Raw genomic sequence first — 11,119 nt, 5'->3', positions numbered from 1 at the left:
TATATAAGTATATTACTTTATTGGACTTTTTTTATTCATTATTGAAGTCTGTTTTTTTCTTTTTCTTTTGGTTAGGATTTACGGGGAAAGAAGTATATGAGAAGAATAAAGTCACTCACTTTATAGCATCTGGTGTTAGAAACAAATATAAACTTATCAAGTATTTATATAGTCTAATTTAGTTAAATATGTTCTCTCTCAAAAAAAAAAGTTAGTTAAATATGGTCTCTAAAAAAAGTTCGTTAAAAATGGCAGGATTTCTTTTTTATTTTTTCCATGAAATATGCCTAGTATTCTTCCTATTTTGAGGTGCATTAAAATAACGTCACACACCATGACGATGTGGTCCAATCATTGCTGCTTTTAGGGTTGGAATATCTCTTACCGAAATCAATTTTTGTGTGGGCCAAGGTCAATCATACATCTCTTTTTACGTTCATGGTACTACGACTAAAAGCCATTAGGGCATTTCCAACCCATTATCCTATTGGTGTTGCACCAACACCAAAATTAAAGAATCTTAACACCATATTTTTTTTCATTCCAACCACAATACCAAAAGTTACACCAAAAAATATATTATTTATTATTATATTATTTTTTAATAAAATAGAATATTTTTTTTATTATTATATTATTTTATAGTTTATTTATTTAATTAATCAATTAAGTAAAAATATCATTATTAATTTTATTTTCTTATAGTGTAGAGTAAAATTTTTCACACAAATTAAAATAAATTATATAAAAAATTAATTATGAAATATTTGAAATTTTATTTAAAAAATTAAATTATATGTGTATTTATAATTTAAAAAACCAAACATAAAATATAGATCCAAATAATACTGATATGTTTATATATATAAATATATATATATGATATCAATATATTTATCTTAATTAAAACAAAAAAAAAATGTCGTGTGAACAGTGCACGACATATATGTCGTGGCACTGTTCATCCACGGCTAAATAGAGAAGAGATTGCAGTTGGGTTGGAGACTGAAATACCATTATACGGCATATAAATGCCGTAATGCAGTTGGGTTGCATATGCTCTTAGTAATTGTGGATTGTTGAACTTAAACAACTTTTTACTTATTAAAAAAAACTACTTTTTACTTTCTTTTTCCCAAAAAGAAGTTAAAAGTTGTTGGTTTAATAATAAATCTCATACATTGCATGACAATGAAAAAAAGACCTAACTTCCACTTGGCAACTTTGTGGCCAAGCAAAATAATATCAAAATCAATTGAAAGTGCGTTTCATATGCTGCGAATAGTAGTGTAGCCGACAAACAAGGATTCTCCATCTCCATCTCTATCTCTTTCTTCGTTATCTAATTTGTTTTTTTATAACTAAATTTTTTAGTTTTAGTAACAATAAAGTTGTTGGTTCCACTTCTAGTAGGTGTGCACATTTTCTAAAAAGATCCATGACCTGAAGGCTGGACTTTGTTTCGTTGCTGTGCCGCTATACTTAGTTATATATTATCTGCTACACTTTGCTCACATTTTCGATTCATGGACTATGGTCCCCATGAAATTGGTAAATACTCAGTAATTACTCACTTCTCCATTTCTAGTTTCATCAATGATCATATGTTATATTTATTGTTGTCGCTTTAAATGATAAATAATAAAAGTTGAATTTTATAAATGCTATGCATTTCTTCTCATCAAAATATATTAATAAAAATCACTAACTTTGAAAAAACAAATTAAGAAGGATATATTATATTATGAGCGATGCTAGATGTATACTTTTTTTACACATTATTTGTACGTGACAGTTTTTAGACTATGTGACTTATTTGACACATCATTATGTGCATAAATAGTATAAAAAAAGTGTCAACCATTACCCTTATATCATATTATACATGTATTGAAAAAAAAAGGAAAAAATATCACTGTATTAGGGGAAGAAAATAAACAGCACAGATCTTTATTATTTTTATTAAATATTAATAAAACCAACGTGATGCACACAGTCTCCTCAAATATGACTAAATCCCATTAGTTGTTCGTTTTAAAAAATATTAAAATCTCAAATTGAAAAACAAATAACATAAAGACAAATTTTAAAAAATAATAATAAATCTGTCTATAAAAACATCTCTTCTTACTATCTTTAGATAATATAAAGATGACTTCGTTTCAATAAAGGGAAGACGACAAAATCATATGAAGCTAAAATATTTTTGTTAGGCAAACTGTATTTACACAACCAAATATAAGCAAGATAGTCCATATGACTGTAAATTACAATAAGAAACACCAAAAGAGTCCAAAGAAGAAAAAAAATCTCCCATAAAGGAAAAAATAGTGAGCCGCAAATTAAAAAACCCACCTCACTAACATAATGATGCAGTTCCACTCTGCTGACGCCTATTTTCTAAGAATTTTGGCCGATTTATAGTGCAAACAAGTGGTGATTCCAAAATACAGCAAGTCCGTCTTTCTGGACAAATTCCACTCTTATTAACTAACCGAATATCCCACACAAATTTCTGCCAGTACTTTTTTTTTTTCCAATTCCACACAAAATAGACACAATTGCTTGAAATTTAGGTGTCTCAATTTGACCTCATGGAAAGAACCAGACCTTGATGAAAACACCCAAAGCTAATTGTAAGGTAAATGCTGCCACAACTACCATCTTAAGATCACTTCCCTCTATATAGGACTTCAGATTCGTGGCAACAAAGCAAGCTGAGGCAGCACCAGTGAGAATGATAATCAACCAGCGGAGAAACTCCACCGGTATTACCAGCAGAAACTGAAATTTTCCACCAAATTATATATTAGATGACATTGAAGGAACATATTGGGCAAGTTTGTAAATAATGAGCAAATGAACATTGTTGAGCTTTCTCAATTGCAAAAGCTCCCCATGAAAGTTATCTAGTATTCAGATTTTTCTCAATGTTACTCACTAAGATGCATCAAAATATTTTCTGCTTTGGTAGTAGAATTCAATTAGTTGAACGAGGAATGTAGAGAGTTAAAATGTGCCCTTCTTATTCATTAATTTCTACCGTACAGGGAAATGAGATAGCAAAATAAAAAGAAGACCATTAAAGAGAAGGCAGGAACTTACAGAGGCCAGAACAAAAATGAATAGAGAGTACCCCCACATGCACCAAAACTTAATGAGACTAGGATTGGAACCCATGTACTGAAGAAGGAAATAAAATGCCAATGGCACCACAGCTGCATAACCATAAATTGAACCCGCTGCTACATTTACATAGCTGACATTGAAGCTCCAAGAAGTAGTGCTATCAGTGTGCTTTTGCATGAGGTAGGTGGCACAGTTTCCAAGGGAAGCAAGTACAAATACCAATGTGGTGGAGATCCATATTAGCCCATAACTAAAATATCAAATGAATTAGATCAAGAAGAGGTTAGATGCTCATGCAAGAATTTCTCTTGTTTTTTGAAAAAAGAAACAATTAATTACTGTTACTCTGTATTATTTAAATTAGCCGCAAATGGGGTTTGAATTCTAGACCGTTTACTCACAACACACCCACTCAACCACTTGATAGACTCAAGCGACAAACGCTCATGCAAGATCACATCTGCGACACTGTAATTGTGACCTAACAAACAACTTCCAACTGGACACTGCCCCACCAAGCAACTGAATAAGTGTAATCAACATATGTCAAAAGATAAAATAATTAATGTACACTGCTTTCAACTGTCGTAGACACTCAATCAAAGACTAGTTTTAGATTTCAAACAAGCATACCACAAGCATGTTAATGTAGGTAATCCTAGTTTCAACATTTGATGTTTGTTTTCTTCTCTATCTATCAGAAACTCATGTCATATCAGTTTGTAAGATAGGACATTTATAATTCTCATGCTCTATGTCAATGAGAAACAGGCAACAAAGCTTTAAATCCAACTTCATATATTTACTTTCGCTGCAATTTGATGTTTCCTATCTTTTTATGAGGCTTAATGATACATATCATCCCCAATAATACTTCACCAAATTGCAACAAAATGTAAAATGCATAATCAATAACAATGACCAGTAATAAAAATCAGAACTCACAGGTCAGGGTTAGCATCAATCTTGGTAAAAAAGTCCCCGCCAATAGGATGTAGAGAACCTAGCAATCTGTTTAGGACAAGGTCTGTATCTACATTGAAATATTGTGTATACGATGAGACACTAAATACTCCTCTCCAGCTGTTTGCGGGTTGTTGTTCAAAGGCTTCTACAATTAAAAAAAAAGTGAAAAGTCATAAATAAGCAAACAATAATAATAACAGAAAATAAAATAGGGAGTGTCTGTTGGGGTGGGGGGGGTGGGGTTCCACCCACAGACATGCATAAAATTTAAACTATGTTCAGATTCATGATAATTCAAAAGAAGTTCTCTAGGATAAAATCAGAATAGTCCTAATTACCTAAATAAATACAAACATCAAACCAATATTCGTTATAAAGCTTAGTGAGCATCTTCGTGTGTATGTTACTTGAAAATAAATCAGTTTATTTATCAAACAAGGTACCACTTGGACCTGGACTTTCAAGAGTTTGATATCCCCTTCCCCTGTCTCCTCCATTGGTTGGTGGAAAATTTTGCATATTAGCTGCTGGCACTGCATACAAGTGCAAAACAAAAACAAACAAAAAGAACACGCACACATCTTTAGAGAAAAATAGACCAAGATTGAGGCTAACCTGTACCTAAGGAAAGCCTCGGTGAATTAAAAAAAGATAGTACATATCATACCTTCATAGCTTGTAGTACTATTTTCCTTTCCTTCAACTATAACAGCCTATTCACCCAAAGACAGAAACACATGTAAGTACATATAAATACCTACCAATACGTATTTTCATCACTAAATCGAAAAATACTAGCGTGAAAGCACAAAATAAGTTAATAAACTAGGTTGCTCTTACATTTAATAACCATAATTAGAAAGCATGGGTTCTCAAAAACAGGTAATTTCATAGTAACGACGGTAATTGACTAAACCGTTTGGAAAGGGGAAAAAAAACTTTTGGCTACACCAAACAATACTACGTGATTAACATGGACGGATTAAAATTTCGCTTGTCATTGTCTACCATTCATCATGGGGAGCTAATAATCTAGTTTTCTGGTCCGAAAAAAAAAAACAAAATTAAACCCACAAGCAAAAAGGGCAAGCCATTAGCTCTGTCGAATCAAAAGCTAAAGTTATTCCAAAACTTCACATATCTAGATCCATCTTTCCCTAAATTCTCAGGAAACAAACGATAAAAGAAATTCAACAACAGCTGGTCAATCTCGATCACTTCATTTACTAGATCATTAAGCGACCAAATTATACTTAACTATAAAGAAAAAGAAAAGTGATCATAAACTAGATCAAACAGGGGAAAATACATTTACTACAAAGCATTAACAGTGATGAACAATACGTACAGGAACAGAACCGAGCAAATGGCTGGTGGGGAGGTTTTTGAGAGACTCGTCCATTAATAGGTAAAAATTGAGCAGAGAGGAGTGTGAAGGTCAGATAGACATGGCGATGATTGAAAATGGGGAAGTATCAATTCGAGGTTTTTGGCAGGCAGAGTGGGACTGAGAGTGATTCTGAATTCTGAAATAAACCCTAGAAATTGCTTTTCGTGGTTTGGAAGTAACACAGAAGACGAGACGAGAGAAGAGACTGACTACCGGCGTCAATGCCACGGTTAAGAAAGATAGAAAGAAAAAAAGAAAAGAGAAAAAAAAGTTGTATATAATATTTTTTTTTTCTTTTACTATGACGCGCCGATCCAAACGACTCGCACGGTAGAGTGGCGCACGTGTATGGATCATGTCTTCCCATTCCTCTCTACTCTAACTACTACCATGGAAATTTACAGTAATATTTATTTACAAATTTTTTGAGCTCTTTATTGTTTTTATAACAATGAAAAATTCAGTATAGTTTATAAATTATTATTTTATTATGTGCAATAAGCTCGCATCAATAACTTATTATTTGTAATAATATATATAATTATTTAACTATACATAGTAATCTATATCTATATATTTATAATAGGTACAAGCAACGTGCACATTTGTTTAGTTTTATTTAAGAAATTTACTAATTATTTTTATTAAGTTCTTATGATTATCATATAAATTTAAAATAAATAAATAATATTATATATAAAAGAATGACATAAACATATTAAAAGAAAAATTAAACCAAAACTTTGTTTATGTTTTTTTTAAATAATACGATAATATTTTAGATCACAAACTACCATATTTAAGGTACAAAACATTCGTGATATTATTCAAATCACACATCAATGATTGGAGAAGAAACTTGTTTATTATTGAGAGAAGATAATTATTAAATATTTAGTTTTGTATTAAATAATGGCTATGAAGCGCGAGCTCAGAATGTTAAAGTAGCTGTCGAAGCACGAGCTTGGAGGTGATATCCAACTCGTGGTAATTCTAGTATATTGCCTACTCAAGGATCCCCTTATATGTTTATTTATGACCAAACTGTCATATTTAATATCCCAGATATTAGGAGTACATTTACTTTGTGATCGAATTATTTCTTAATATATTGTTGTGAAAAATAAAATGAATTCACTCAAGAACACAATTTTTACATGGTTCAGTAGTTAAAGTCCACCTAGTCCACAAGTCAATATTATTGATGTTTATACCTCTATTTTGTCAGAGTTTTGGTATTACAGAACAATGGTCCCATTTCCTGTCCAATATTCCCAGTATTTATAAGGGTATTTCAAGGACAGGTTTGGGTAACCGCGTGAGTTAATCACACATTTACATAATTATTACATTTAATACAAATAATTCTCATTTATATTGGGATATGATTTGATCACAAAGTAAATGTACTCCTAATATCTGGGATATTAAATATGATAGCTTGGTCATAAATAAACGTATAAGGGGATCCCGAGTCTCCAGGGATCCTTGAGTAGGCAATATACTAGAATTACCACGAGCTGGATATCTCCTCCAAGCTCGTGCTTCGACAGCTACTTTAACATTCTGAGCTCGCGCTTCATAGCCATTGCATCTTTAATTCGGGTTAAACCTAGGACGCCTAACATCACGTACGACCACGTGAAACTCGAGTTGTCCACGTGGATAATAAGCAGATATCATTCCCTTAGTTATTTCTCTGTATATTTATTTGCCAGCTGTACTCGAGTTGAGTGAATGAACTCGGGCTAAAATTAGGGTACAACATTTGCCCCCCTAGTCCTTGCTCGTGTTTGATGTCATCACTTTCTCACCTACACAGTAGGGACTTTTAGACTTCTGTTACATAAAACCACGCCTGCCTACTACTTGAGTACTGGACACGTGGTGTACCGCAATTGGCGTCTGTTCGGGTTTCGAGGACTGTAATAATAGTCTTGTCAACTTTTTGCCGCCGTTTGGTCTATTTAATCTTTGCCCTTAGATCTTGAACTAACCCAACTGGATGGCCTAGATTAATTTCCATAATTTACGTATAAACAGGATAACCAAATTTCAAACCTCACCACCTTTGCATTTAAAAATTTCCTTTTTCAGAACTTCCAAAACTTCCTTTCTTTCCCAGAATCCCCAAAACTGTTCATCGTGCCCAGTCATTCAGAAGCTTTCCAGGAACTTCCCATTGCCGAGTCTACATCTTACCGTTCACAAACACACTTCCTGTAAGTATCTCATTCTTTGGTTTGAAGTTTTTTTTTTTTTACCCAATGGAATTTATGTTCTTCACCATGTTCATCCACAACACTTATTGTAGTCATTGGTAGGCTATTTCTAAATGTTCTTTGGGAATAGGTTTTGAATTAGGTTCAATGGGTGAGTCCAAAAATGTCTTAGAAATAAGATGCTCATAAAACTGGGAAATTTCTGGGTAAATCTAGGTAACTCTAATGGTGAATTAATATAAAGAATACCCATTCAGGGTAAAGGAAATGAAGGGTTTTTAAGTTTAGAACCAGATAGCTTAGAGGTTACGTTTTCTTGGGTTGTTTTGCACTAAATCGGCTCCCAAGGAAAGTAGTGGTCTGACATTCTGACACACGAATCCCTAAATATCAGGGGTTTGTTAGGAAACCGAGGCGCGTAGCTTAGGATATCTCGTGGCATCACTCGATGGGGCTGAGGGTAGCCTTAGCTCGTATAACAAAAGTAAATTGTTTCCCCCCTCGTACTCTCGCGTCATAGTTTTAGATCCTCTTAGGTTGCCTACTAACTAGGTCGTTCTGTCGTTAGGCGATCTGATGGCTCCTCAAAAGAAGAACGCCCCAAAGAAGAATGCCTCGAGCTCGTCCTCTCTACAGAAGAACAAGGGGAAGTAGTTCGCCCCAAAATCTTCCATCCCGCACTCCAGTTGGGTGGTGGAGAAGGAGCTTGTGGTCGATCCCAACGCATACTTTGAGGCTGAGCGTATCATCTCAAAGATTACGACTCAGGGGAGGGTAAATAAGATTATGTTGAGCCACAACATAGAGTTCGAAACTAGAGCTCTCCTTGTCCGACCTGCATTCGAAGGGGAACGGAGTTGTTCCCCTCTCCAAGATGACTTTGTGGCTTGGAGTGATGAACACCTGAAGGCTGGGGCCTTTCTTCTCCTGGACCAGTACTTCACGGATTTCTTGAATTACGTTAAGTTGGCTCCATTTCAGCTCCCTCCAAATTCGTATAGACTTTTGGCGGGGCTGAAATATTTGGTCCCAAAACACGAGAGGGAGGTCCCCACCTCAGCAGACATTCTGTATTTCTTCTGCCTCAAGGCAAGCCCCGACCAGAGGGGACGCGGTGACATATTCTACTACCTCACGTAATTCCCTAACTCGGCCTCCGACATCGAGCTTCCCAGTCATCCAAACAACTATAAAGACTTGTTTTTTTTATGTCAAATGGATTCCAGAACTGGGAACATCGATACTTCAACTGACCTCGTAAGTCTTCCATCCTTGTGAATTCAGCTTGCGAATTTTCATTCCTTTTAAGATATTTCCTTTTTTTTGTACATGTCTTAACTTAATTTATTTCTCGTGCAGCCATATTCGCGAGGACGGAAAAGTCCGTGACCCTTGGGGGTCAATATGAGAAGCTGCCCGGACTTCCCCATAAACGAAAAGGACTATCGCCAAGTCGTGAATGACGTCACGAAGCTGACTTGCCAATTGATCGGTGACGGTCAAACACTGGCCTTGAGGACCCGGGCCAACCTTCTGGTGATCCCCGAGCCCCCACCCTCTCAAGAGGCCTTACCAGCCATTGAGGACGAGGATGATGAAAAGGACGAGGTGCCTAGTGCAAAAAAGGTGGGCTCCCGAGGCTGTCCGGGAACCCTATCTAGAACGAGTTGTGTCAGAGGCAGCAGCCGTCCCCTCCGGCCAAGGTAACCCATACCCCTTTAGGAAATTAGATAGGGTTGTTGCTGATTTTAGGTTAGTTCGTTATAATCCAAATCAGCTCATCCATCGTCATCCTTACAACCCATATCTAAATGTAACCCTGCTCCAGTGCGTAGACCATCTAGTGGTATGCCATGACAGTAGTTATCCTAAGGGCAGAATCGTAGTTGATAACACCTTAAACACGCCATTTTTTAGGAATATGGGACCAATTGTAGGACCTGGCCTTCTCTACTCCAGGGGGCATTTGCCCCTGGATTTAGATAGTATGTAGATGAATCCAGCCCCGAGGAAGGACCTGAGCCTGAGCCTGAGCCCCTTATGATCCCAGAAATATTAACTGTAGATTCCCCTTCTCCTCCATTAGTTCCAAGCCTGAAGGTCGTGCCTATCCTGGTCAAAACAATCGAGCTGGTTATAATAGACTCCTCCCCCAGCCCGGAGGGTAGGATCTTTGTTTATTTTCGTTCTTGATAAATGCTTTTTGAAAAATTATTTTGTGAACTAACTCCCTTTGTGCTTTTCAGGTGAAGAGATGGAACAATCAGGAGCTCCCAATCTCCAAACTGCTTTCCAGGCTAAGAAAGCCGGCTCGGGCCCCATCGTAAATGTAATGCCCTAAAATCCCTAATGAGGTTTAATGGTCGGATTAGTAGGCCGGAAAGGCCATAATTGATTTTGTAACGCCCTGGATAAGACCGCTACACTGTGTGTTTATAAAGTGCCAGACTTGCTAACCAAGTCATTTAAATAAAATCGTGTTATTGGAACTATAAAGGAACTAAGGTTAAAAGCGTTTTGATCTCAAAAGCCACATTTTCATTAAAAAGTATTGTCTATTACATGGGATCCCAAAAATAGTGAGTTCAAAGACCATTTACAAAAGACACAAAGTTCATGTACATCAACTGGCCTTACTAAGGCAAAATAAGCAGTTAGGTGATCCCTGTCCTGGTCCACTACTCGACCGTGGTGGTCGAACCGCTGGCTATGTACATTTCACTTTGGAGCTCTCCACCTTAGGCTTGGTCCAGTTTGCCCTTGCCTTTACCTGCACCACGTAGCACCCGTGAGCCATGGCCCAGCAAGAAAACATAATAACAACAGAGCATGAACAATTAGCAAACAAGTCAAAATCTCACATTTCATTACATAACCTATACCATATCATCAGTCAGTATAATCAAGTACTCCACATACTAGGTATTTCAATTCATAATATACATGATTCACAAATGATAACCAGGGCTAGCGCCTTCAGGCTGCTCCCTCTGTTATCCCGTTATTCCTAGCTCCCAGTGGCCAGTTCGCGCCCCGTGCGCTAAAATCATGTACGGTACTCTTAGACCGCTTTTACATGTCCCATGGCGTAATACCAACATTGACACGATGTAACTCTCGGGAGCACTTAGTCCCATCACAATCATACATCCGGGTGCAGTTTTCTTACCTTTCAATTCACTGGTTTCTGATGCCACGAAGCCGCGAGCACGGTCCTCTACCCCGAGCCTCTCCAAAGTCCTAATTACAACACAAATGAAACATCCTTTGTCACTAATCAATCCAAAGCTACCTCCCCGAAACCAATCCCACACTCTCAGAACCCCCAAATCCGTAAAACAATGCACCGAAGACATCCCCCGAACCCCCGGAGCAAAGGCTCAAAATTGCAAATTCTAACATCCTGAAATTG

General features: G+C 36.4%; 1 protein-coding gene across 4 annotated transcripts; it reads right to left on the bottom strand.

Annotated features, from left to right (window-relative positions):
* Positions 1–2,190: 2,190 nt before the first annotated feature.
* LOC133798370 (uncharacterized) lies at positions 2,191–5,739 on the bottom strand. Of its 4 annotated transcripts, none has more exons than XM_062236626.1 (6): positions 5,444–5,739; positions 4,763–4,808; positions 4,539–4,628; positions 4,075–4,237; positions 3,106–3,379; positions 2,191–2,784 (listed from the first exon to the last, which is right to left on the bottom strand). In XM_062236626.1, the coding sequence occupies exons 1-6, from the start codon at positions 5,495–5,497 to the stop codon at positions 2,593–2,595; spliced, it is 819 nt and encodes a 272-aa protein (XP_062092610.1). In that variant the 5' UTR covers positions 5,498–5,739; the 3' UTR covers positions 2,191–2,592. The 4 variants fall into 4 exon arrangements, with proteins under 4 accessions (XP_062092610.1, XP_062092609.1, XP_062092611.1 ...); XM_062236625.1 differs by having other exon boundaries at positions 4,075–4,240; positions 5,444–5,738; XM_062236627.1 differs by having other exon boundaries at positions 4,075–4,240; positions 4,548–4,628; positions 5,444–5,738.
* Between the last annotated feature and the right edge of the window lie 5,380 nt (positions 5,740–11,119).

This window comes from Humulus lupulus, chromosome 8, assembly GCF_963169125.1.
Source record: "Humulus lupulus chromosome 8, drHumLupu1.1, whole genome shotgun sequence".
Taxonomy (NCBI): Eukaryota; Viridiplantae; Streptophyta; class Magnoliopsida; order Rosales; family Cannabaceae; genus Humulus; species Humulus lupulus.
Note: the sequence above shows the minus strand (reverse complement) of the source record. Positions and strands in the feature narration are given on the sequence as shown.

Coding starts and splice junctions, on each gene's coding strand:
- LOC133798370 (XM_062236625.1), bottom strand. CDS start 5,497: ATGGACGAGTCTCTCAAAAACCTCCCCACCAGCCATTTGCTCGGTTCT. Junction 4,809..5,443: donor ATTTGCTCGGTTCTGTTCCT/GTACGTATTGTT, acceptor TTGGGTGAATAG/GCTGTTATAGTTGAAGGAAA. Junction 2,785..3,105: donor TCATTTTTGTTCTGGCCTCT/GTAAGTTCCTGC, acceptor GGAAAATTTCAG/TTTCTGCTGGTAATACCGGT.